The sequence below is a fragment of the Adiantum capillus-veneris genome, chromosome 24, assembly GCF_014529385.1.
Source record: "Adiantum capillus-veneris isolate H3 chromosome 24, ASM1452938v2, whole genome shotgun sequence".
Taxonomy (NCBI): domain Eukaryota; kingdom Viridiplantae; phylum Streptophyta; class Polypodiopsida; order Polypodiales; family Pteridaceae; genus Adiantum; species Adiantum capillus-veneris.
Window position 1 is genome coordinate 89,645,681 of NC_140954.1, and position 27,330 is coordinate 89,673,010.

The following is a 27,330-nucleotide window of genomic DNA, read 5'->3' on the forward strand; positions in this document are numbered from 1 at the left end:
ACATTGATTACCATGCTCTTAGGTGGCGTTTTAGACACATCCCATCCTATACAAACCCTGTTTGAGGTTCTACCAAACTCTCTCTTGCTAGGTATAAATAAGGGAGTGCCCAGTTGACTAGAGAGCATCCTGAGATTATCCCACAGCCAGCTAGGCAGTCTCACAAATTCCACCCAGACTGGATGGAACCCTTGTAGAGATTCAACTGAGTCGAACACTAGCTCCCAAGGCACCACACAGACCGTAGTCCTATTAAATACTAGGGGCCCTTTGTCGAGGATCTTTTCCACATCGGAGGCCTCTTTGAATCTCATTGAACAAAACCCTTTCGCTAGGTAAAAAGTACTTTCAACTGCTCCTCCATGACCAAGAATTTGAGGGCCCTAAAGCCATTCAATCATCTGAAACCTGTTCGGGATTCTTCCACTAAACCCAAAAACCATCATTAGCTGAGCTTGCCTAGCTAACTATTTTTTGATAAGCGTTGGTGGAATCGCTACAGTAATAGCCTCGGCAACCTCCACCTGCTGTGGCAAGGACTTTCTTAAAGCAGAATAGGCCCGATATGCCAACCCGTCTTCCACCAACCCACGGTGGTCTGTTTGGGAGCACGTTCTTTTGTTGTTGCTAGGGATGGACTCTATCATTTTGTTGACTTCCATGAGCTCTTGATGAAGTCTAGCTCTTGTATTATGCAGTTTTCCGATATCCCCTTCACCCGACACCCCTTTTGATGCACTTTTTCTGAATCCATATAGTTAGGCCCCTTGAGTTTGCTAGCAAATGAGATGCCTGGCTTGCGAGATGCAGATGCATTTGATGCTTTATTCACGTTCATGCAGATGGGACCCTGAGGGACCCCGTCTTTGAGGGTTTTTACTTAGAATTTGAACCCATGAGCTGAGGCCATTTTATCCCTTGGTATCTCCAGAGGAACTTTTTTGATCGAGATAGTTTTTTCCTTTTCGATTGACACCGCTTTTGGCCAATTGGGGCTCGACATTGTCGCATCCTCCAATGGTCTCACGGCCGAGCCGTCACCTTCATCCATCCGCACGGGTAGCTCCATTCCAGGTATTTTACCCGCCGCTAGCATTTTTGAAAATTCTACTATGTCGGATTCCATTCCCAAGAGACTTTGTTAACCTCCAGCCCCACGTAGCAACAAAACTTTCAAGCTCTTAAACCAACAATACCTTTAAAACATTATCAATTCCAATCAAAGGTAATAAATGACGATTATTAACTTGGGAGTAAGAACACAATTATTTTAGAAGGCAGATGGCGACTATTAACTTGGGAGAATCATGATTATTTAGATTGAGTGCGTGCAACAGCTAGTGAACCAACGATTATACTCGCGAGCTTGAACCGAGGCAAGGAGGCGACGCTGCGAGGAGAGAAGAGGAAAGGAACAACCACTAGGAGCAGCACTGGGCAAGACAAAATCGGCGGGACAAAAGAGGCACCACTGGCCAAAGCTGAAGGTGGAGATGCTGCCGTAATAGAGACCAATCACGGTGAAGCGACTGTTGGCCAAGATGAACACACAACTACACAGTGAGCCTGAGGTTGTATATCTCTTACTAACTAACCCTAACTGCCATCGCTGTAGAGATTTATCCCTGCATTGTATTCCTCTCTTAATATCCGTAGACCTTAAAAAGATGAAGCTGACAACCGATGGCGATCCGTAGAATGAGGGCTACCAACTCAAAGCTGAGCCCTATAGGTAGAGAAAGAGCGACACTCAAACCCCGACTCACGATCATCCACAAACCCCCACCCACACACCTACCCAATGACCAGCGCTTGGAGGCATATCCTCAGAGAAGAGACAAAACCGGCTTTAGAAGACTCATGCAAAACAAGACCATTGGGCTCCCGCTATGCCATCACTCTGCTCAACAAGGTTCTTCTTTCACAACCATGTAATCTTAAGAAGATCTACATAGAGTTACAAAAGGCAATCTTGATGGCACCAACTACACTTTGTGGAAATTCAAAACTTCTACATTTTGTATGAATTGTTAGGTCTTCCCAATCTCAAAAACATAAAAAGTCTTTCAAAACATATTAAGTGCGTAAGTGAAGGGTGAGTTTAAGAAATGATAAGACAAATTAAGTTGAAAAGTCAAAAGACATATGAAGTTGAAAAGTTAAAAGACAGATGAAGGTGAAAAGTCAAAAGAACTTTTGTGTCCATATAAAGAGGTGGTCAACTTCACATTGGCATTTTCTTCTCTTTAAAGTGTCCTCTCTCTCTCTCTCTCTCTCTCTCTCTCTCTCTCTCTCTCTCTCTCCGGCTAGATCTTTAAGGTCTCTTGGGATAGTTTCCTACGACGTTAAAACTCTCTTCTTCTTCTTCTTCTTCTTCTTCTTCTTCTTCTTCTTCTTCTCTCTCTCTCTCTCTCTCTCTCTCTCTCTCGCAATGTTGTATGTATCCTTCCCAGCTAATACTGTTGCAAATCTACATGCTTCATCATTTCCCGTTTCTACGTGCTATAGACTAATGTATTATTTTTGTTGTTGTTGTGGGAATTTTTGAATTAATAATACCTTTAGATTTTGTTGTAGCCATTAGGAATACCTTTTAATTTATTACTAGATACAATGCTGGGTCAAATTGGTGTTAACCTAGACTCTGTTGCAACAATAATTCATCCAAAAAATCTAAGTCTTGTAATTTCTCTAGATATACTACTCTTCTATATGCCTGGAAGAGAAGGAACACATATACATTGTGTGCCATTGTCATGTGTGTAAGTGATTTTGTTATCACTTTGCTTTAGCAAACCATTAAAGGATATGAAGTTTCGATCATATTTGTCTTGCTAACATGAGGTGCACAATCATACTAGAATTCAAAATCTAAAAAATCAACTTGTGATTGAGAAACTTGTTTGATGGAGAGAAGGCAGAGAGGCCTTTATCAAGCGAGTTAAGGATATCCACGATTTCGCTGCTTTTGGTGTGGCTATTTCTATAAAAGATTGATCTTGGCACTGCATTTGCATACTTCCAGCTAGATATGCTGGTCTTGTTATGGCACAATACTTAGGTTTGTCCAACCCCTCTTACCTTTAAAGATTTGAGTGCAATGTTGCTTAAAGAGGAGCTAAGACTCAAAACTAGGAATTGTGGCGGTGATGCTACTTTCACAATCAACGCAAAAGGCAAGGGTACTACATCAAATGCCTCTAAGACAAAGCCCAATAAGAAGAAATTTACATGTAGCTAAGAGAGGTCATGCTAGTAAATGCAAAAAGAAGAAATCAGATGAGAAGAATGACACCATAAAAGCTTCTTCAAAGGAAAGAGAATCCGCTAACAAGATGGAGGTAGAGCTTGAGCTATGGACCGCCATAGAAGAGATATGCCCATCAGCACAAATTGTGTTTATTGATGGTACTCTGTTTAGTCATGATTAGTAAGAAAGATTGTTATGGTTCTCCAAAGCCTCTACAAGAGCCATCAATGTAATTGTTGGGAATATTGAAAAATGTCCAGCAAAAGGGTTTGAACTAATTCGTTTTTAGTAGTTATATGTGAAACTAAGCCACTCTCTGATGTATTGTACCTACCATAAATCAAGAAAAATCTGTTCTTAATTACTGCAACCACTAATCTTGGTCTTGAAGTTTGCTTCAAGAAAAGTGGAGCAAAAATCTTAGATTCTCAAGGCCATACAGTGGAAAAGGGAGTAAGCCACAACAATCTTCATGAGATTTTTGCACTTAAAGTAAATACATAAAAAAGTACAGCTCAGTTTTGGCATGAGAGATTCGGTCACCTAAGTATTATCATGCTATAGATGTAGAGATCTGATATGGTTTCACACTTCTGAAATCTTAGATATGAATGAAGTATGTGAGGCTTTCATGATGGGTAAGCATTGAAGGAAGGAATTTTCATGAGAGACCAATAACTGAGCATAGTCTCCTCTAGAGTTGGTACATGTAAGTCTCTGTGGTAAAATGTCTACTTTTGCTTTGGGTGGATATATATGTATATATATATATATATTTTTGTTAGTCAATGAATTTAGTAGAAAGATGTGGGCATATTTCATTTATGAGAAATCTGAAGCTTTGGAAAATTTAAAGTGTGTGCACAAGCTTATAGAAAATGAGACTAGAAAGAAAGTCAAGAAACCTTTCATAGATAGAGGAGGAGAATTCATTTCAGATGAGTTCAACAATTCCTACGAGGAGATAGCATCAAGTGTCACCTTACTACTACTTAGACACCACAACAAAATGGAGTTGTGGAAAGTCACAATCGGAATGTGGTAGAGATGGCATGATGCATGCTCAAAGCCAAGGCTATGCTAGACTTCCTTTAGGCCAAAGCAATAAATATCGTAGTTTAAATCCTCAATCAAAGCTACAAAAATGCTTTGAAAGGAAAAAAATTTTAAGAAGCCTATTTTGATAACAAACCTTGGGTCTTGCATTTCAGAACTTTTGGGTATTTCTATTATGTACACGTTCTTGATTCCAAAAGAATAAAGTTAGAAGCCAAAAGGAAGAAGTTTATCTTTCTAAGATATAGTGAAGAGTCTAAGGCATATAGACTTTATGATCGAGAGGCCAATAAGATACTTACTAATCATGATGTGATATCTGAAGACAACAATGGATTTTGCTGCTTCTCTTGGACAAGAACATTCTAGATTTTCTCTTTTCATAAAGAAATCTTCTTGCCATCAAAGTTATATATATTGTAAAGCTCTTTGTCTGGTATAGAGGTTGCCATCATTGAGCATGATACTATGGAAAAGTCACAAGTAAATTTTAACAAAGTCTTGATAGGTGATTGAGCAATATGTCAGCCAAAAACTTGCAAACATGAAATCATAAACAATTGTTAAACTATGGCAAGAAAGAATGGCTAAAATCCAATAGAGTTTTGGTACAAAATAGACAATATGTAAGTAAAAAAAACTAGAACAATTTAAGACACATGAAATGAATCAAAATAATGGCAAAGGATTTGGTCAATACTTTACAAAACTTTGACATTATTTTGGCATAAATCTTAAATCATGATATCCATAAAAGGTGAGTGGACAACATTAAAATTTGAATCACGACTTACTCCAAAACCACTCTCAAGCCAACTCGGGCGCTATTGAGCACTTAGTCCAAGCTATAGAGATAGTTTTCTTGAATCTTATTATGGTGAGGTCTTTTGAATCCAAGCACTAGGGACTAGGTCACCCAATGTGAGGTGGATTAGGTGGTTGAAGATACCCTATCACAACCTGACCATAGTATAGGCAAGAGTCTATTAAGAAGTGTAAAGCTACCTTATCCCCCTAGTATTTTGAGGATATAGGGTGTGCCTGCCACCGAGCCCGCCACCCTCTTCCTATTGGCTAGTATCTAATTAAACATGATCTCAAAGGGTCCCTAAAGGGGTCATATTTTTTCATATGACCTTGGCATGTTGTCAAAAAATACAAGAAAGGGCCTCTCTACGGGATTTAAAGGGTGTTGGTTTTGATAACCACTTCATGAACATTAGGAGATTTCGGAGGTCTTTTGCAGGGCCTTTTAGAAGAGAGAGGAAAAAGAGTTTACATTACGTAGAAAATAGATTGATATTAAGAAAAATATAAAAAAGGTGTCAGTGGTCCTTGAAAACGGGCGCCTTTTCATTCAATGCGAATGTCTTTTTCATGAGGTAGGCGACGCTCATATAATATGGCTTTTGTCATCATTGAAATTTTCAAAAAAATCACAAAACTATCAATTGGTGTTGGAATTTGAAGATTTTGACACCACCAATGCATCCAGAACGTCCAAAAACCTAAAAAATGCCTATCTACTTGCCTCAATCTAACACCTAGAGAGGAAGAAATTGCATTGGCGTGAGGGACCGTCTGGAGAATTCTAGATGACCCTCTGCGCGTCGTGATCCAATTTTTTTTTTTTCCTCATGGCGTGCCGAGGGCCATTTGGAATTTTCCAGATGGCCCACCGCGCGCCATGAGGCAAAATCTCCTTTTTAAGGGTATTTTGACAATTTCTCCCTCTTTGGCTGTCAGATTAAGGCAAGTAGATAGACGTTTTTAAAGTTTTTGATCATTTTGAACGTATTGGTGGTATCAAAAACGTTAAATTCTAACACCAACCAATAATTTTGTGATTTTTTAAAATTTCAATGATGACGAAAGCTATATTGAATGAGCGTTGTGTACTTCATGAAAACTACACACGTATTGAATGAAAAAGTGACCATTTTCAAGGATTTTTGAAAAGTTAGTTCACTTTTCAAAGTGTTAGTTGTCTTTTTGGACGTACACAACAAGTGCAAGTATATTTTAAGAACATTTTCTAAAGAGAGAAATAGAATTTCTTAGAAGGCCCTCAAATGACCTCCGAAATGTCCTAATGTATCACTATTTTTTTATCAATAGGGAAATTTCCATCCCTGATGGGTTTTCCCTTATGAATTTATGCAAGAGGTTGATGAAGGAAAGCACTAAATTGCCAAAATGGGCATCAAACGTGCGTGCTATAAACCATGAAAGATATAAACAAAAGTAGCAAACATGCATGTACACACGTCCCAAATCAAGCAAGAAACTTAAAACATTGTTAATCTTTCATCTCGTTTGAGCTCCACCTCGATCATGTAGAAGAGATGCTTTAGTAATCATGAGACTTGAAGACTTCCAAAGTCGTACATAAACTACTAAAAAACTACCATGTATAGACATCACAAGACTATAAGGAAAAAATATCTCAGAATGGCCTCGCATGAAGATCTCACATGCATCCAAATCAATGCTCCGATAACCAAGAGCACAAAAAACTTGTAGTGCAAATTCCTCAAATTATAATCATGTGAATAGCATACATGGCATCAATACAACAAAGAACACCATCCGAAATGGATGCTCACAATATGACATTAATTAGTTATTATAGGTTGGCAAGCTTGCCACATATAACCAAGAGAGAATCAAATTGCCATATGTTGACACAAATCGCCATAAATTGGCACCTAAAACAAAAGGAGAATCATCTCATGTTTGAGGCATAAAACAGCCACAACTATTATAAACATACTATAGACCGGTATCAATGACTATAGCATCAAATTACTGTAATCTTGCATACTCAGCATGAAAGAAAGTCAAGAGTTTCTTGACCATATTCAATGTTACATATCCATAAGGAATGAAGAATCCAAAAGGCTACAGGTGCATAGATTCATACCACTTCACCTTGCTACTACACACAATAGAGTTGCAAATAAAAAACAACAAAATATTTCCTTGTAGGTGCAAAATTTTCACGTGCATTTGAGAGGGAAAAATTTGTTGGATTTTGTTTCCAATAGCCCAAATAGACAATTTTTTGAATGGCAATCTTTATAGAAAATTTGATGATAGGCACTAAAATTTTGTGCTCTTATAGACTAAGAATTTGAAGGCATTCAAAACTTCACAACCCACATCATGTATACATTAGTTTCTCTCACAATTGAGCTTCACAACTTCTTGTGAGTCTTGCATTCTTAATACCAAGCATATGCTACGAACAGAGAGGAAGAGAGAGGAGAGGACACTCACCTTTTGGGTGGAGCCCTAGGGAATCAATCGTGGAAAACTTATCATACCCTCAATAGGATATAAGGCTTACTAAAAGAGGGGATAGGATATAAGGTTTACTCACGGCGGAGGGGGGGGGGGATAAGAGAGAAAGATGTATTGGAAAAAGAGGAGCATACAATTTTTTTAATAAGTCTATCAATAACATACATCTCCATTGACATATGTGGATTGAGAGTTTGATGGATACATCAGATTCCGAATTGCTAGCACAATATTTGTAATTTCCATATAATTTCAATAAAAAATTAGTCTTTCAAATTACAAGGTGTATACCTTTTCTACTTAAATCACTTCAAGATTATAGGTAGTCATATACTGCCATCGAGGATTACCTAACGAGTACTACTTGAATTTTAGTCTTTCTTAGGATATTAGCTCAATGTTTGAAGCTTAGACTATCATCAAAGTATATTGATATGAATTGAGACCAACAAACATGAAAGAGAGTTTTGCTAAAGAACAGATTCATCCATAGTACTTGCATTTTCAAACAATTATACAAAACCTTATGTGTAAGGTAGGGGTATAATAACTTTTGTCACTACAACTCTTATAAGTATAAGAAGGGGAGTCATAATTAAAATATATTAGTTGTAAATAGGGGTTTTTCAAAACTTTATGCTCGTAGGTGGCAAGTCCTTTTCTATAGGGAGTGGGTCCCCCAAATGTGGAGCTTCACTGCAGGAGAACGTCTTGGTATATCTCCTTACTCATTTTTCTATTAAGTGATAAGAATAAGTGATTCATTAAATGGTTAGTGGGTAGCTTGACGGGGTTGATCAAGTATAGTGTCCCTTTAACTCTAACACTTAGTAATATGGCAGTCCTAAGAGAATTCTCTTATATAAATTTGAATAAAATTTGACAAACTTAATAATTATTTTAGTGAAAAGATCATCATGACAACGTACATAAGCTATCAGTTAACACACAAGGTAAATTGACAAAGTTTCATTAGTATCTTGGATGAAAGTCAAAATCTAAAGACCGTAAACCTACCCTTGGAGTATTCACTGTGTATTTGTATAAGGTATCACATGAGTGAAACAAAGGGGGATTTTAAATAGGGGTGCCATAAGTGTATACAATAGAGGTAATGCCTACTTCTATTTTGATACCTATTGTAGGTACAAAGGGAAGAGGTGGAGAGGGTAACCCTCAAATCTACCTATTGTTGGTAGAGAGGGGGGAGATGGAGAGGGTAACTCTCTACCTACCTTTTGTAGGTAGAGAGGGGGAAGATGGAGAGGGCAACCCTTAAATCTAGAAAAGTCATTTAATACCTCTCTTTGTTGGAAAATTTCAATCCAAACTTTCAATATTCCCTAAAACTTTGTCCAAATGCCGATTTTTTTTTCTCTCTTTCTCTCCCATTAAAACTTCAAAATCCTACAGCCCAGCACAATAACTTGGAAAAAAATATTCTATCATCTCCTAAGGGGTCTTTGTGTTCGTGTAAAGAGGTAGACACTGGCTAAGAGAGTCTCCTAAGCTAAGACCCCTCTATTAGCACAATGGAAGATAAAGGGATTAGAAAATTTAACGGGGAGGGCTTTCATACCTAGCAAGCCAAGTTGAAAGGCTACTTAATGAAAAAGAAATTGTGGAGAGTAGTCAGGTCAACGATCACTGATCCATCATCTTGTGATGGAGCATACATACACACACGAGCTATGAGCGCCAAAAATCAAGCCAAGTATGAGCAAGCATTAGGAATCATAATCAGTGCACTACATGACAATTATGTATACTTTACTGATGATTGTGAAACTTCATCAGCTGTATGGGGAGCACTAGAAAAAAACTTTGGAGTTAGGAAAAAGAAGAGGAAAGTGAGCTTAAAGAAGGATCTATACAAATTAAAATCGGAACATAATGAAGATATTGCAAGCTTGGTCAATCGCTTGAGTAACAATCTAGCCTACACACACTCACCTGTGTGCATTATGTTTGTCTTTCATCCACCCTAACTATCACAATCCCATTCCCATGAGTCTATTCAAAGGTTGGTACAAGGTGAAGTTAGATTGAAGAAGACTTTGTGAATACATTCAATGAATAATGAGAAAAGTGGTGTACATCTTTGTGAGCTAAAATTCCTCTATCAATGGTAAAGAAGGGTAGGTTTCTTACAAGGTTGAGGAGTGATCTACATTTGAAGATGGAGTGTAAGCAACCAAAGACCTTGGAATAGGCAGCTGAAATTCCAAATAATTATAAGGAGTGAAAATCAAAATACCTTAGTCAAAATAGGAATCAATGTTGAGTCAAAGGTTAAAGTCCAGGCTACAAATCACCCAAGGGTCTTCATCCAAGAGCCAGGGTATGATCAACAATCTTCTTATGTTGTGAATGCTTTTTGTAAGGATATGCAAAGAGGTTGTGAATCTTATGAATAATTTTAGCGTACATAGGTTGAAAGAAGTCAAAACTATGGATATTTTTCATGGCTATGGAAGCACTGAGGGGTTTACAAGTGGTAGCGGAGGAAAAGGTATGTTTAAAAGAGGGACTATGCTCCAATGCTACAATTGTGTAGAATGGAGTAATAAAGGCTCTCAATGTGACAAACCAAAAAGAATGGGTGATGACATGTTTTGTCTTCCATCACAAATTTCTTCTTGAGGTCAAGACAATATTATTGAGATCAAAGAGAAGTAGGACCAAGTGGTTTAACAACTAAAGATAAAGTGAGTATGATCTATTTTGAGAAAGAAAAAGATGACTCATTAGCTCTTGTGAGGTTTGTAGGAAAGAGGGATACAAGAGTTCGTGAAATGAGGAATGCAAGTCCCAACCATAAGGGAGGAAATTGTGTTTAAACATGTGCAAAAGCGAAGAAGAAGAGAAGACCCAAGCAATGTTACAATGCATCCAATTTTCCTTTAAGAGAATGGAAACCAAAGTGTAGTATAAGGGCTAGTTTGGTGAGTAGAAAGGTTGATAGTACTTCGATCAACTCATGGAAACTTTTCCTAAGCTAAAGAGACAATGGAAGCATGTGGTCAACCCTATGAAGAAGAAGCATAAGATAAAGTGCATCAGAGAGGTTTAGAGTAAGAGAAAGTACTTTGAAGAGGTTTATATTGATGGAGGTGCATGGATACACATTATCACTCAAGCTTGTGTATCAAAATTAAAACTCAGCATGGAAAAAAATTTAGATTTTTATATAAAGCTTGCAAATCGGTCAAGGGTGAAGTGATTTGGGAATCATAAAAAATCTAAAGGTAGAAATGTTTGATGTTAAATCGCTGATCAATTGCCATGTTATGTTTGCATGTAATGGTGTATTTCTTCTTATCCTTGGCAGACCATGGTTAGATGCAACCAAAATTATATAGGATTGGGGATGCAGTACTGTCACTGTCTAAAATAGAAGAGGTGATAAGAAGAGGTTTGACATGACTAGTAAGAAACCTTGGGATGCTTATTTTGATGAAAGAATGATGAATAAGAGTACTCAAATGACGAAGAAGACAATGGAGATTATGAAAGCGAGGTAGATGACAACAATCATAGTGATTTAGAGGTTTTTTCCTTATTCTTTGAAGAAAGGTAGGATAAGAAAACAAATATTTCATTACCCTATGAAGACTCAGGAAACATCTTGTCCTTATGAGAAAATTAAAGAGTTGACGAGACCAAAAGTTCAACTTTACGTCAAATAAGAATTGATTCAAAGTATGTTATCTCTAGATTTTACTAGTTAGCCCAAAGGTGAGTATCTATATATGATGTATGAGTTTCCTAATTCATTCATCACTTGTCAACAAATTTTATTTTTGTCTACTTAAACGAAATTTCTCTCGCTAAAATTGGCCATTCTAGTGAGTGGTGACAAAAAATAAAAATACTAAAAGGGCCAATTATGTACAATGGACAGAGGAATGTATTTGTGAACTAGGGAGGTCCAAAATTTGAATGCATTATTTACAAGTGCTAACAAAAATAAATAAAGATTTGATCAGGATGTTATCGAGTGAAGATAGGATATTAGCGAGTCCAAACAAGACCAAAATGGATCTCGAAAGCCTCCAAAGGTGAGAAGGATAACCAAAAGGTAGGAATGGGAGCCAATGTGTTATTATCCACACTTGCCAACCTAAAGCTATGTGGAGATAAGAGATGTCATAATAATTAATATCTAATTTTTCTAAATGATTTTCTCATGTTAAACTGATCATTTAATATGGGGAAGTGCCAGGGGAGAAAAAGCTAGAAATAGGTTAAGCTAGCAGACGGGCCACAATAGGGATCCAAAGGAGGGAAAATAGGGATCCAAAGGGGGGACCATATGCAAAAGAGCAATGTGCAACAATGGGCTTGAAAGACCCTAAGGTTAAGCCCATTAAGACTTCCAAAATGCTTAAGGTTCCAAAATTCAAAGGTTGTGTCCAAAGGTCAAACATTGGGGAATTGGATGCTCTGAGTGTGTCCCAAAAGTCTTTATTAATCCCTACATAGGAGGGGGCGAGCCTTGCAAGTAGGGGATGAGAGAGAAATACACACACACACACAAGTAGGGGAATTGGATGCTTTGAGTGTGTCCCAAAAGTCTTTATTAATCCCTACATAGGAGGGGGCGAGCCTTGCAAGTAGGGGATGAGAGAGAAACACACACACACACACACACACACACACACACACACACACACACACACACACACACACACACACACAAGCTCCCTTTACATAAAGGGAATGAGGGACACATGTCAGCTCCCTAGCCCAGATGCCCACAAGATGTACCCAATTCCTATTGGATGGCCTTGGAGGTGGACCAATGAGAATTAAGCTAGAGTAAATCTAGTTTAATTAATTAAAAACACTTAATAAAAGAACCAATAAGAATTAAGCTCTCTAGAAGACTATTGGACAGTCTCCCAAGGGGACCGATGAGCATTCAACAACCCAATGACTTGCCTGATTCCTATTGGCCAGGAGGCAAAGGGGTCCAATGAGAGTTTAGTTGCATTTATTAATTACCTAAAGCTCTCACAAAAGGGAAAAGGGGAACACATGTCAGAAGGATATCACTTATACTACTTAATTCCCATTGGCTAAGCCAGGGGAGGTCCAATAGGACTCTAGCAAGAGAAAATTGGAAGGCGGGTCGACCAAGAGAGAGGGGGGGCTGATTTTTGCAAGGCATTATTACAAACACACTCACACAATCTCATGTGTGAAGTAAAGAAGACTCTCTCTCCTTCTCAAGCTTTAATGGAAAGATTACCACCTACTCCAAGCTTGTGAGAAGGGAGGCATACACCAACAACTCTTGGCTTTGTGATGCAAATCCAACTAAGAGCCAAGCTTCAATGCATGCTCATCTCCTCTACCATGCTAATTACTAAGCTAAGCTATGATAATATGAGCGATTATGTGAGGAGATGTACATCTTTCTCGTAAGAATACTCCTTCTTCCTCTCAATCTACTCTCATACCCCGCTAGCTCTCACCATCTACGAAGGTGTGTGAGGTCTTGGGTCTGAGACCGTGAGGGAATTGATGTTGTGTTTGTTAAGTGTTTTCTTAGTGCATGAAGTTTCCATCTTCATTGCACTAGCTAGTATTGAAGGAACACAAGAAATTGTATTGTAAAATGTCTCTCTTGATGGGAGAAACCCTCTAGGGGCCCTTTGGAATTAAGGTTAATTAGAGGACATTCAATAGGAAGAGTCATGGACATACTCTATGCCCTCGAAGTAGTCTGGGTACAAAACTTTTTAATGGCCTCTCACCTAGTGAAAAGGTGGTGCTTGGGAGACTACTTGGAACCTCCAAGTTTCTCTTCTTTTTGTCTTGGTTTTTTAAAAAGCTCAAACATTTGAAAATTTTTAAAAACCTCAAACATTTGATTTTTTTACAAAATTCTCAAAATTCAAATTTTATCTCCTTAAACCTCCCAAACCTATGTTATGATCAAAAAAGCAATTTTTGACCTCCAAAAGTAAAAAAGTGCACCCAAAAACCCAAATTTAATTTTTTTCAAGAAATTTTGAAGTCATTTTATACTCTCCAAAGCCCGCCCCTCCCCCCCCCCCCCCCCCCCCCCCCCCAAATGTATCCCATACTTTAAAAGTGAATTTCTCTTTCTAGAATCCATTTTCCAAGACCTGCTTTGTAGTAATAATCACACCCACTCTCTACTTTTAACACTCTTTCTACTACCACCTCCATTGTAGCGCCAAGGAATTAGCTCCTCTCTCTTCTCTCTCCCTCCCTCCCACCTCCCATTGCCACACCAAGCAAGAGTCATATACCTTCTCCTATCTCCATTGCAAAACCAACCAAGCTCCTCCCTCTTCTCTTACACTTCCACCTTCCATTGGCACACAAAGCAAGCTCATTCCCTTTCTCCCACTTGCATTGTACGTAGTAACAATCAAGGTCCTCTTCCTCTTCCTAATTTCCTTTACTCACACCGGGCAATCTCTACTCCGCAAAGGCAACCAACAAAGGATGAGGTATTTTGGACTTGCATGCCACAACACAAGAGGTAGATGGTGAGTGGATGCCACATGAAGAGTTCACCAAAGGTGCTTGGATATACATGAAATCATCTACGAGTGTGTCCCTCACCGTGTTCAAAACCATGGAAACTTGGATCATCATTGGAAAGGAAAGCTCCTTGGCTTCAAAAATCACAAGGAGTCAGGACAAGGGAACTGTAGCCATTTTGCAACATGTTTTCTCAATGTCAAACATGTATTTGCAACAACTTGCTCGATTCCCACAAAATTGTGAGTACTTGTTTGGAGAATATAGATCTGGGTGTGAAGTCACATTGGAATTTTTTTGTGGCTACATAATTATGTGTTTTCTTGCTTTTGCACTCATATTTTCATCTGCATTGGTGGAGGAGCAGCCACTTTATAGCCACTCTGGCACATTCAAAGCTATACACGTGGATATTGAAGCAAAAATTTTCGCACACTTTTCTCCAATTAAATTGGTTTAAAGAAGATTTTTCTTCTATTCACACTCTTATATTATACCTACTACTATGCAAGGTTATGGGGAGCTTGAACTCATCAAGGTAATTTCTTTATTAAGTATGGAGTGGCCACAATCAGATTTATGGTTGGTAGCATCTTTCAAGCTAAAGATGTCCAAAACTCCTTATTATAAAGCTTCTAGGTCTGTGGGCTTGAGTTCGTGTTTGCATATTCATTGTTTTATGCATATCTTTAAAGAGTTTTCATTTGTGGAGAAAACCACAATGTTTATATGCAAAAAATGTGCACTATGAAGATTTGGGGAGGCTTTTAGAAGAGAACTAAGGTTTTGTGGAGGGCATGCACAATGGAGATATGTACCATTATAGCATTGGAGCATCAGGTATTGAGATGTACTATTTAAAATCCCGCACCTCTTTGTACGTACAATTTTTGTATAATCATTGGACGTGCAATCTTGGAGTGTGGACTCCCTTCTTATGAGCATTTTATTGAACTATTTTGGAAAAAAATCCTTTTTTTAAAAAGGCCTCTACTATAAAAGGAAGGATTTAATAACTGATTCTAACTTTTCACTTTCATTATCCTTGAGCTCTTCTATTGTCTGTTGGCACTCCAAACCAAACATGGGTGCATCCACAACCTCTATCTCTATACCCAAACGACCGACCCCTTTGTCACACTTCATCCTCTTCCTTTGAGGACACCAACTTTAAGGGAAAGCTAGGACTTTACATACTTTTCACTCATCTCCTCAACCTTGCTACCTTGATTGCACTCCATATTGATGCATTTGTGGACATTTTGGCATTTATACATGATCACATTATCAAATATTTCGTAGCTATCCCCCCACATGCAGGGACCCGGGTTCCTTGCAACCTCTTAAAGTACATCCACAAAGGAGATTGTCCATTCTCAAAGCGGTTGAGACTATTCCATTTTTTTTTTGCCTATGCAAGCCATTTCCTGAAGAAGCAGGCCCCAGAGGTGCTCGCGCTACAGAAGAATAAATTGGGGGTGGAGTAACTTTCTCACATTGCTACCTGCATCTTACTTGTTAGTGAAGAACCCGATTCGAAGGAGGTGCCATTGCCACACCTGGAGATTGGTGCCATCATCAAGGATGCCAAAGAGCCACAAGGTGTCCCCAACATGAACCTTTCAGCCAAAGGCGAGACACTTCTACTTGACGACCCAAGGGGGCTCAAGGAAGTGGTGAGGAAACCCATTGTTGTGATAGCACTAGTGTCACTCCAGATGATGCTCCACTGACAGATGAAGCCATACCAGAAGTAGAGATCAACCACTTATCATCAATGGTAGTGGATAGAGAGGAGTTTTTATTTTTGCATGACTTTGAGAAAGCTTTCGGCCTACGCATGGATGAGTGTCTGAGTGTGATATGCACCATTTTCCAATTTCCCCTAGACTCCACTCCAAATGCATTTGAGACCAAGCTCCTATCACTCGATGACTTTGTCATTGTCAATTGACAATGTCTCACTTATGTGTGAAGAGATTTTGGCAGCAGAGCGATCGCACGTTGTCGTGCCATGGCACGTTCAAACGTGAAATTAAAATACCTACCTCACTGTCAACGATTTTGTTATGTGGGACCAAATGCTATGATGTACATAATGTGATATATTGGAAAACGGATGCCATGGTTGCAGGCGTGTACATACCTCGCAAGGCAGGCGAGGCCAGGGAGGTGGCACCATTGTATGTTTTACCACATTGAAGAATGTCTACTTTTCTTCAGGAATGTATAAATGTCAAGTGTTTCGAAGTGGCATACTCGTTTTTCCTAGAAAGTTCAATGCAGACAATCTCGACCATAAATAGCAGGTTTTGTGCGCGGGCATAAAAGACGTGTCCAAAGTGCTTACCAAGTGGGAAAATGAGGTTCAACATGAAATTTTAGCCCAATGGGATTTTTCCACAAATTTAGGGATTTTTTCCAGCAAAGCATTCAAATTAGCCATGAAAGAAGATTATTTCATGGAGGACTCTGAAAGGGTAACAAAGAGGACTTTTTTAGAGTGGGTAGCTAGGCCAAAAGAGGGTCTTTCACCTACCGAATTGCTAACGGAATTTGAACGCCGCTATGATCAACTTTCAAGGACTAAAAAGGCTACCCTAAACTTAGAGAAGACAGAGCTCTTTTTGCAGACCGTAAGTAAAGAGATTCAAGAGAAGTTAGAGCTACTACTTGAGGATTAGAATGCTGAACAAGGCTTAAAGACTAATTGGAATGAAGTTGAGTACGCCATTTTGCTACTAACTCAGCGACAACGACGAACAGTCAAGATGATAGTCAACCGTACTCAAGTCCCAAGTGTACCCGAGGGTCCTATAAAGCCTGTGATTGTGGTTCCAAAGAGCGAGAAGTCCATTCTAGATGCTATTGTCAAGGGAATGCAAGAGCTCAAGTTAGAGCTTACAAGGCTAGAAGAAAAGAGGCCACCATCGGGTCAATCTAAATAACAAAGCGGGAATTCCACGAAGAAATAATTGATATCATAAAGAGGAAGCGACAGTCTCTTACTGAATCTATCCATGTACAAGGTGAAGTCAAAGAGACTTTAAATGCACAGGGTGTACAGGTCTATGGAGAGCAAGGTGAAGAAATTGTTGTTGGATGCTAGAGGTCTAGGGGAGGAGTAAAACACACTGACTTCTTGGATGATGAAGATGAAGTTGAGACCACTCACAAGAGTTACTACTTGAAGAGTCACTGGGAAAGAGCAACTACTGAGACCCTGGGAAAAGTGGGAGACTTAGAAGAGCCATACATTGCATTGATAGATCATGGGTCAGAGATTAACCTCATATCAAAGAGTCTTTATCAAAAAGGAAAATGGCCAATTGATATAAATCATGGATGGATGATTCGTGCAACAAACAACTCATTAGGGAAGTGGCCGGTACGGAGCTTGTCCAAATGTTAAGGTGACTACAGGGGATGTGAAAGATGACCAAGATTCTTTGTACAGGAGATGAGCCATGAATGATTCAAAAGACTGGGGATGAGGCAAACTATATTATGTACATTTTGAACACCCATTTTTTTCTAAATTGGTGCATATGTGTATGACATTATTATGGAAAGGGTACGTGTGATTTTGTTAGATTTATTTATTTTAGATTGCTTTAGTAAGCACATGTACATGCAATGCAAGTCACTTAACTAGTGCGAAAGCTAGCGGTTTACCTTAAATGTTAGTAGTTAGTGTGCTTTTTAAAGTTTCGGAGGGTGCACCTTTAAGAAAATTCTCATATAATGTGTGTACAAAAGGATATTAAAAGAGCCCGTTTACTTATATGTCTAAGAGGTGAAACCCCCAAGTTTGAAGTGTTAGATGTATATAAGTGAAAATCATCTAAAAACTAAAACAAAGATAAATATATATATATATCTATTTTATAGATTTTTGGCTGTTGCATCTTTATGCCAACTTTTGTCTTTGACTAGCCTTGTCTATGCGTAGAAATGCTATGGCAACCTTCTACTCACACCAAATCTGCACATACAGGTGCAATATATATCAAAATTTGGCGTTAAAAAAAAAAGACAAATATTATAGAGAATTTTTCAAGTTTTGAGGCACTTGGAGTTGTGGTATTACAGTTATGGTGTATCCTCCGTATAAGTGGACAGGGTATGGAAGCATATTAGCTACTTAGTATACTAGAGAGTGTGTTCAAAGCCCAAAGGTCATGTTGTGAGGTATGTATGCTTTGAAATTGTGGATTTGTGATAATGTTTTATGAAGAGGAGGCACTTGTGCACAAGACTACATGTTGTTGGTGGCCATAATTCTGTACATTAACAAGGTTCTCTCTCTCTCTCTCTCTCTCTCTCTCTCTCTCTCTCTCTCTCTCTCTCTCTCATTTTTTTTGTAGTGAAAATTTCTGTTACATATCTACAACTGCTATAGAATCCATATACATCTCGTTCTCAGATCATCTTTGTTGATTGACACTACATCTTCCATCATCCTTGTTTTAAGGAGTTCTAGAGGAAAGGATCTAGCATACAGGACAGTTCTCTCTCTCTCTCTCTCTCTCTCTCTCTCTCTCTCTCATCTCTTCGATAGGTGTTAGCTTGTAAATTTTTAATAGGTTCAACGATTTGAAGCTGTGGGTTCTTTAAGCGTTTTAAAGTGTTAGCTTGTAAATTTTTAATAGGTTCAACGATTTGAACCTGTGGGTTCTTTAAGCGTTTTAAAGACTTTGTATGGTTTTTGGAGCTCTCTTGGGTGACAAAGTTGTACAGGAAGTAGTTCTTCTATTTCTCACCTAATTTGTTATATCATACCTACTGCCCACATAGGTGTGGTTTGTTCTTTGAGCTCTACCTTTACCATGCAACATAGCCACTACATACCTACACTAAAAGAACAATGTGAAAGCATTCGAGAACAAAAAGTGTACTCCATTGATCATGTTGAAAAGTGTGTCTTAGCTTACACCCATACATACTTGATAATTTAATAATGGCACCTAAGAGAAAGAGTAAAAGGAAATATTCTCCCTAAAATTTAGGTAAAGTAGTGACAAACAGAAAAATAAATCAAATCTAAAAATTTTAATATATAAAAAAGCCAAGATATTGTGTATAATTAAGAAAAAAAGAAAATCTTGCATAGTGATGCTTCTCCATGTTTGAGAGGGCAACCAAACGTGGAGGGCAAAAAACATGCTAAGGAGTGCGCTTTATGCTTTTTTTCTACAAGGGAGAGAAAGAGAAAGAAAGTGGAAAAAGCTTTTTGGGAGACATACATGCTTTGTGTTTGTGTGTGTGTGTGTGTGTGTGTGTGTGAGAGAGAGAGAGAGAGAGAGAGAGAGAGAGAGAGGCCAACAAGTCGTGCCCGGCCTCGTGCCGCTTTGTACCTAGCGACATCTTTCAAATTTCGATTCTACCTCTCAGAGAGGGAGGGAGAGAGAGAGAGAGACCTTCTCTAACCAAACCTAGCTACATTTTTCAAATTTCTATTGCGAGAGAGAGAGAGAGAGAGAGAGAGAGAGAGAGAGAGAGAGGAGAACTTCTCTTTTCTCTTTTTTTATTTTTAATTTTTATTTTTAGATTAGGGGGTGGGGAGGACTGTTGCTAACCTGGGCTTGGAGCTTGTCCTTCTCGGTGCGAACGACGTCGTATTGGAGCTTGAGCAGGTCGAAGTCGCGTTCCAGCTGCTTGGTTTTGAAGCGTGCTCGCCGGTTCTGGAACCAGACGGCCACTTGGCGCGGCTGCAGCCCCAGTTCCAGCGCCAGCTCGTTCTTCCGCTCCGGCTCCAGCTTACTCTCCCGCTCGAAGCACACCTCCAGCGACCTCACCTGCTCCTGCGTCAGCCTCCTCTTCTTCATGTTCATCATCGTCATCGTCATCATACTCATACCATCGCTGCTAGTGCTGGCAAACTCGCCATAGCTGCTGCCGCCCCCGGCTTCTTTATTGCAGGTGGGCGCCCTCTGCACCATCTCGACGTGATTCTGCCTGCTCTGCGGTTCCTGCAGGGACCGCTGTAGCCCTTCCTCCATCTCGTCCTCCTCCTCTTCCTCCTCATCGCCATCATCATCCTCATCATCTTCTTCTTCTTCCTGTTTCCCCATATGAGCCAGCAGCTTATTCCTCTTTGAAGCTCGACCGCTGCCCACATTCTGATAATATGGTCCGTGGTGGTCAACGGCGTATTGCTGCTGATCTACGCTGCTCTCCGTGCGCCCTGTACCTGCATGCACATGCAGGTTGAAGACTGATGCAGAGATGGACCCCTTATATTGAAGGTCTTGTTGCAACAGCTGTTGAGAATGAGGATGATGCAGATGATGGTGATCATGAGGATGACGGTAGTGATAGTCATAATGGTTAGACAATCCTGCCGGCAGATCTGCGGCAGCTTCGGCACCATGTTGATTATACACCAGACGCACTGCACTTGCAGTGCTTGCGGTGGCCTGTTGATGCTGCACCTGATAATGGTCTGAGCTGCGTCCCAACGGGGCTGGTGCTGCCCCGCTTCCGATTTGATACTGATTGGAAGCTGTGATCCAGTGCGCCGGTGCATCAGGTGGAGATAATAAGCTTCCATAGCTGGAAATTCCTCCTGCTAGACCAAACACAATCCGTTACAATGTAGGCTGACAATATAAAGCTCATTAGCATTAGCTTACAATCTGGTAGTTCATTGACCCACATTAGACAAATTCTCATTATAAGTCCCACACTGCAGACTACGACAAAGTCATGAGCTGTGGCGAGGGAGGGAGCGCATGCCTAGCTAGAAGACAGGAAAGTGTCAGCTTTGAGGTGGGGGCCGGCACACCCCCACCCCCAACTGCCCCTTGCTAGGCATGCGCTCCCTCATGAGCAGTAGCTCATGATGTTGAACCCTAAAGTGAAAAATTATGAGAAAAGAGCTCCTTTCTCACATCGGAAAATGTCATAAACTTGTTGTGCCAATTCTTATTAAAAGAGTGTTTACAAAATAACTATGACTAATTAGGCACAATAGCTCTAAACCGGATCAATTTATTGCTTGCTTGTCTCCCTTTTCTAAGGACAGAGGTAACTTGTAGTGAACCCTCTACCTTTTAAGAAGCACTCTCTAAATGCAACATCCCAATAGTTTACGTGCGAATTAGTATGAGTGCACCGATTTCACTGCAATAATCACATGCCTACAAATAATATTACTGCCAATCAATAGAAAACCACGATTGAACATGCTTAGTGATAGGTTCTTAGTTCTAGGGTAGCCTACAAGAATTTTACATTATTCTTGTCACATTTTGTGTAGGAGCATCTTTCCTACTGATTAGCAGGAAACTCTTGCTCCACAGTTATAACTAGCTGCATCAAGATCTCTGCAAAGAGGAGTCAAAGTCGACACTGCAAAAGAAGGAGGAGTTGTTGATGTGGTAGCAATGTCATCCTCTGTGAAAAGCCCCTGTCATGAATCCGCATGATGGTGTGGGTTTGCCTTATAGTTCATTATGCATAAAGTTTTTTCTACTAGATGGTGGCTATTATAGCTATTACCATTTGTGGTAGTTAATACTAGCAGGGCTGTTGGGCTGTACCTTGTCAATGATTGAATGCTTGAATTAAACGCTAATTAAAGCATTTGTTAGTACTGCTCAGTAACTTCATTGAAAGAGAGTTTCATCATTCATGGCTCTGAAATTGATACCTGAAAACTGCATGTGGTGGTTTGTGCTCCGCGGAGTACCAGGCTCGATTCCTATGGTTGTCATGATTGGTGGCGATCCTTCAGGCACTGTGGGGATGTTGAGGTTGCTGCTTTTCTTCATTAGTGTCGACGAATGTCCACCGACCTTTGGCGGCAGAGCGGTGCCCGGTGGCTTTCTCCACAAGTTACGGTGATGTCCATTAGCCCATATTGCAGGATTACATGCAGACTACTAGCCCATATACGTCTCTAATGCAAGGTCCTTATTAAGGACAATGGCTTTGCAAAGTAGCTGATCCACAAATCGTGGAATGCAGGAGTTTGCGCACGGAACCTGTCGATACAAGTGCTACTCAGGATACAGCTATTGCATGAAGAGACATTTGCAGATCAGCATGTAGTTTGTGTGTATATATCAAGGACAGTACTCTAAGTGAACCTAGATCGAATCAAACTCTGCAGTAACATGTCTTTCTTGCTAGCTTGCAATCAGTAAAGAGAAAAGAAAAGCAGCTTTCACAGAGCACCCACAATGGGTAACCGGGAATGATAAGAACCGAAAGAGGGCGGTGTACTTGCAAGGAAGGCAGTGATCGGATCGAACCCTAGGGAGCACAGCAAAGGGAATGAGAAAAGCCTGAGCGCGCGGGAGAGAGAGAGAGGGAGTATGTGTGTGTGTGTAGAAGAGATAAACAGAGAACGCACTTAGCTTGCAGAATCAGGCGGGATGAAAGCGGACACGATTAACACACACATGCACACACAGCTAGCTAATGATAATCTACTCGTGAGGTGGGGAGAAGTAGTGAAGGAGAAGAAGAAGCAGGGAGAGGAAGGGGCCAGGACAGGTATGACGCAAGGGGCATGTGTAGGGTGTGTCACGGCCTCTGTCCTCACGCATAAGCATTACATAATACATGGCCTTGCGTTGCCCTGCGTTTTGGCAGGATGCAGCTATTGGTGTTTCGCCTTTGCGGATTTGCTCACCAAAATGGCCAATGGGTGACCAGCCAACACACAACACGCTTACCTCATGCTCACCCCACACCCACATCAAGACACCCACACGTCACACAGATGGACATTTTTGGCGCACACGCTCCCATAAGCCAATCCCCCACAAACACACACAACCCCAAACCCAAACCCAAATTCCCAGAATCCCAGCCCACCCACGCAATGTCACACATACTATTGTGTTAAGTACGTTTCACGCGAAGACGTTTTGTTGGCACTGCCTTTCGAGAGAAAACCAGCGACAATGCGAAGTTTTTTTTCGCGCCCATGTACAACGAACTTAAAAATAGCAAGGCTCTCTCTTGAATAACAGGTCTTGAGTTCAACTCTCCTCGGCGAATAGATCTTTAAGGTCTCTTGGGATAGTTTCCTACGATGTTAAAATTCTCTTCTTCTTCTTCTTCTCTCTCTCTCTCTCTCTCTCTCTCTCTCTCCTCTCAATTTTCTCTTTTGCCAATCAAAAGGCAATGCAATCCTTTGCCTATGCAGAAGCCTTGCTAGCATCACTATCAGTTTGTTGAGTTTGTTGAATGCTACTGCCTCGATCTTGAAGGTATTTTTCCCGAAAATGGTAGAATCATCTCCAAATGGCCTAGTTGAGCAAAAGAAGCAACTATTCTCCTCTCCTACCAAGAAAAAAAACAAGTTGCTTCTCTTCTTGTGGATCACAAGAGTGACATGATATCTCAAAGTTGAATGTCTCACCAATATTGAAGAAGAAAATGTTCTTTATAAACTGTAAAACAAAATTATAAGATAGACTATCTATTTCTTTTTTTAGCAGTACTTACAACTATAAGCAAAACCCTGCTCCATCAACCCGAGCCAGGGCATCAAGATACCATCTATGATGAACAACCAAAAGCCAAGAGATAAACTATAACTACGAATACACTGGCTAATATGGGACCTAGTGGCCCTTGCTCTAGTAGCAAAGGAGTTCCCATATATGATCCACTAATCAACCCAAGCTGTGACATGATTAGATCAAAGCTCAGTGGTCATCATGAGAGCTTAGGAGGATGGAGAGCTCATGAGATGGCACATCATAGGAGGTAGAGACAATGGTTGAACAATGAAGAAAGAGAGAGACTCGAGTCATAGAGGTAGGTGTTGTATTCTAAGAGTTAACAGGCCAACATGTTATGCTTGAAAAAAGTTTCCTTGTAGGTTTATGCCCTTGCCTTAGCTGACTGACTGAGATGACCCTTTGTGCTCCTGAGCACACTTTACAATCTCATTGTATCTCTCTAAGCACAATGAGAGGGGTGAATTTGGATAGAGTCTCTGTTGTCCACTTATGTGCCACGCATGCAATAAAGAACTCCAAATCTATTTTTCAGCTATTATTATAACACTTCTAGCCTTTGCATGATGACTCCGCCTAGAACTTGCTCTTTTGGGGTGCCTCTTCCGCCGCCCTCATGTGAACCCAACCTATATCTCACCACACACACACACACACACACACACATCCTAGATGCCCACAAGTTAACTACTAGAATGCTTGTGGCACGCGTGCGGGGGCACACACAAAATAAAGAAAAAGAGTGGACCTACATAGCCACTCCTTGTGGAAAAGAGACACTATACTTTTTCTTGAGGGGTGAAAAGAACGGGGAGCCAAACTTTCCAAAGGTCAAATTCTCAAAAGGGAAAACTCAGGTAAAGTGTGTAAAAGCGAGGTAAGAGAGGAACCCCAAAACTTTGAAGCACAAGAGATGTCCATTGGGACACGGCTTCCGCTCCCTTTTCAAATGGCTTTCGTTTTCTTTAATTCGTCCTCACTTTTGCATGTTCCAAGGACTAGAACTCGCCACACCTTTGCCCCCTTCCCCTCGCGTGTATGCGAGTCCAAGAAACATGGTCCCTCTTCATGTTTACAAATATCCTACCTTCTCTTGCCTCCTAGCTCAAGGTGACCTATTTCGAAGTCGACAATGCGAAAGCTTGCAATGAGGGAGAGACTGCAAGAGAGAGAGAGAGAGAGAGAGAGAGAGAGAGAGAGAGAGAGAGAGAGCGCTTGCTAAACCAACCAACTAGGCAATGAATTAATGATAGTATGGTGGGGGACTCAGGGTACACTTATATAGTAACTCGGATTTACTGCCACCAACCTATTACTTGAGCGTCTGGAGCATCGGCTCCCTGATAAAAATATGAATTGTAGACCGCAGTACGTTCAAGAATCCCCATTCATGAACTGTAAACATATCCCATCCAAGATTTCAAAGACAATAGACTCTGAAACACATCTTGTTCATAATCTAGCCAACAACAATGGATCGTGCGTCCATCCATAGTCTTTTGCATACACCGCATTGGTTCCTTGCCAGATGCATGTGCCTTGAACTCCAACACAAGGGTTCAAACACCAATAACTTGAACTTTGGCCAGGGGTCCAAATCATGTATACAGAGCTCCTTTTGCCCCCTTTTTGCTGCTCACAAACCTCTCTCTGGTTGAAGCATGTTGCGACAATAGCCACTTGGCTAGAAATCAAGCTTTGAGGCGACTCTAGTCACCGTCACATGTGCCATGCCGATTTCTTGGGCATAATATCTACCTTTGCTATCTCCGTCAAGCTTGCCTTTACCTTTGTCCATTTTCGAGACTCGAACCTTGCCCCCTTTGAGAGTAAGACAATTTCCAATTCAATGAGGAAATAGTCAAGATTACCAAAATATGACTTTTCCTTCATGATTTGCAAGTGTAATGCCATGCACTACAAGAGGCTATTCATATTAGCGACGCTCACACAGCGACACTCAAAAAAGAAATTCCCGACGTCGCTATGAGCGTCGTAAATTTACAAAGAAATTTGCGACGCTCATAGCGACGCCGGCTGGGCTAAAAAAATAACCGAGCGCGCCCAAAAACTCAGATCTCAGATCTGAGTTTTTCGGCGCCCTCAAGCAAGGAGCAGGTAACGCTCTCTCTCTCTCTCTCTCTCTCTCTCTTTTTCTTCTCCACACACACACACACACACACACACACACAACACACACACACACACACACACACACACACACGAGGAGAGGAATGAGAGCCAGGTATGCTCCTTCCCTCTCCTCATTCTCATGTTCCCTTCCCCTCTTTCTCTCTCCCTCTCTCTCTCTCTCACACACACACACATACACACACACATAGTGTTTTTGAGAGAGAGAGAGAGAGAGAGAGAGAGAGAGAGAGAGAGAGAGAGTACAAACAAAAACAAAAACGCACACACACATACATAAACAAAGAATGCACACACACATTGAGAGAGGAAAAGAGAGAGAGAGCATGCATAAACAAAAAACACACGCATTGAGAGAGGAAAAGAGAGAGAGAACATGCATAAACAAAAAACGCACACATTGAGAGAGGAAAAGAGAGAGAAAACATGCATACGATCCTAAAAAACGCACACACATTGAGAGAGAAAGAGAGAGAAACTAATTTAACGTCGTAGGAAACTAATTAAAATTAAAAGACCTAAAGATCTAGCGGACGAGGAGTTGAACTCAAGACCTATTATTCAAGAGGGAAATGGCATAATCAATCTATCATACTTGGCATGGGTGATAGAAAGGTTATACCATTTATCTCTTTTTATTGGCACACACATCCACACACGCGCACACACACAAGAAGAAGAGAGTTATAACGTCGTAGGAAACTATCTTAAAAGATGTTAAAGATTAGGTTATATGTAGACTTACATTAAATTAGATTTAGGTTTATTTTTAACTAGATTTACATTTATTTACGCTAGATTTAGATTTACGTTATATTAGATTAGATTTAGGTCTCCATAGACTGCGATGCCTACATGAAGCGGGTGAAGAAAGCCCTCAATGGAATATAGGGTATTGCTGCCTTCACTCATGATGGGCTTCGTCGATCCAAAAGTACTGGTGAAATGTCTTCAGAAGATAGGGAAGAAGGTGGATCTTCAGGGCGGCAAGAGTCACTACATCCCCGACACAATGACCATCTAGACAACCTCTAGTCATTCAACAACAACTTCAAAGTTAGTAACAAGAGCAAGAACGGTCTAAAGGGCCAATTGCTATCGTCAGATGTGGATGGAGATGAGGCAGCATCACCACCGGAAGTTAACTCTCACATCTTTAGTGATGAGAATGCCAACTCTTGCCGAGTTATGTGAAAAATTATGTGTTAAATCAGTTTTAAGGTTCTTATAATCCCTATTAGTTTAGTTCTTTGTTTTTAATATAACATAATTTACGTTAAATTTAGATTTATGTTATATTAGATTAGACTTAGGTTTATTTAGGTTTACACACACACACACACAAGAAGAAGAGAGTTTTAACGTCGTAGGAAACTATCCCAAAAGATGTTAAAGATTAGGTTAGATGTAGACTTACGTTAAATTAGATTTAGGTTTATTTTTAGTTAGATTTACGTTTATTTAGATTTACACTTATTTACGTTAGATCGAGTCCACGCAAGAATTACTTACGGTTTAGGGTTTAGAGTTAGACGAACATTGAAAAGATCTACTGTGAAAAGATGTTAA

At 40.1% G+C, this 27,330-nt stretch overlaps 1 protein-coding gene across 3 annotated transcripts in view; it reads right to left on the minus strand.

Moving 5' to 3' along the window:
- The window catches only part of LOC147426734 (uncharacterized), a 43,398-nt gene extending 20,519 nt beyond the window's left edge, over positions 1-22,879 (minus strand). Inside the window, exons 1-2 of one of the 3 annotated variants that reach the window (XM_086498633.1) lie at positions 21,786-22,862; positions 19,711-20,702 (exon numbers count right to left, since the gene is read on the minus strand). In XM_086498633.1, the coding sequence (XP_086354759.1) occupies positions 19,711-20,702; positions 21,786-21,906 (1,113 nt within the window). In that variant the 5' untranslated portion in view covers positions 21,907-22,862. Of the gene's footprint in view, positions 1-19,710; positions 20,703-21,785 lie in introns of all 3 variants that reach the window. The other 2 variants (XM_086498634.1, XM_086498635.1) reach the window with 2 other exon arrangements.
- Positions 22,880-27,330: the final 4,451 nt, after the last annotated feature.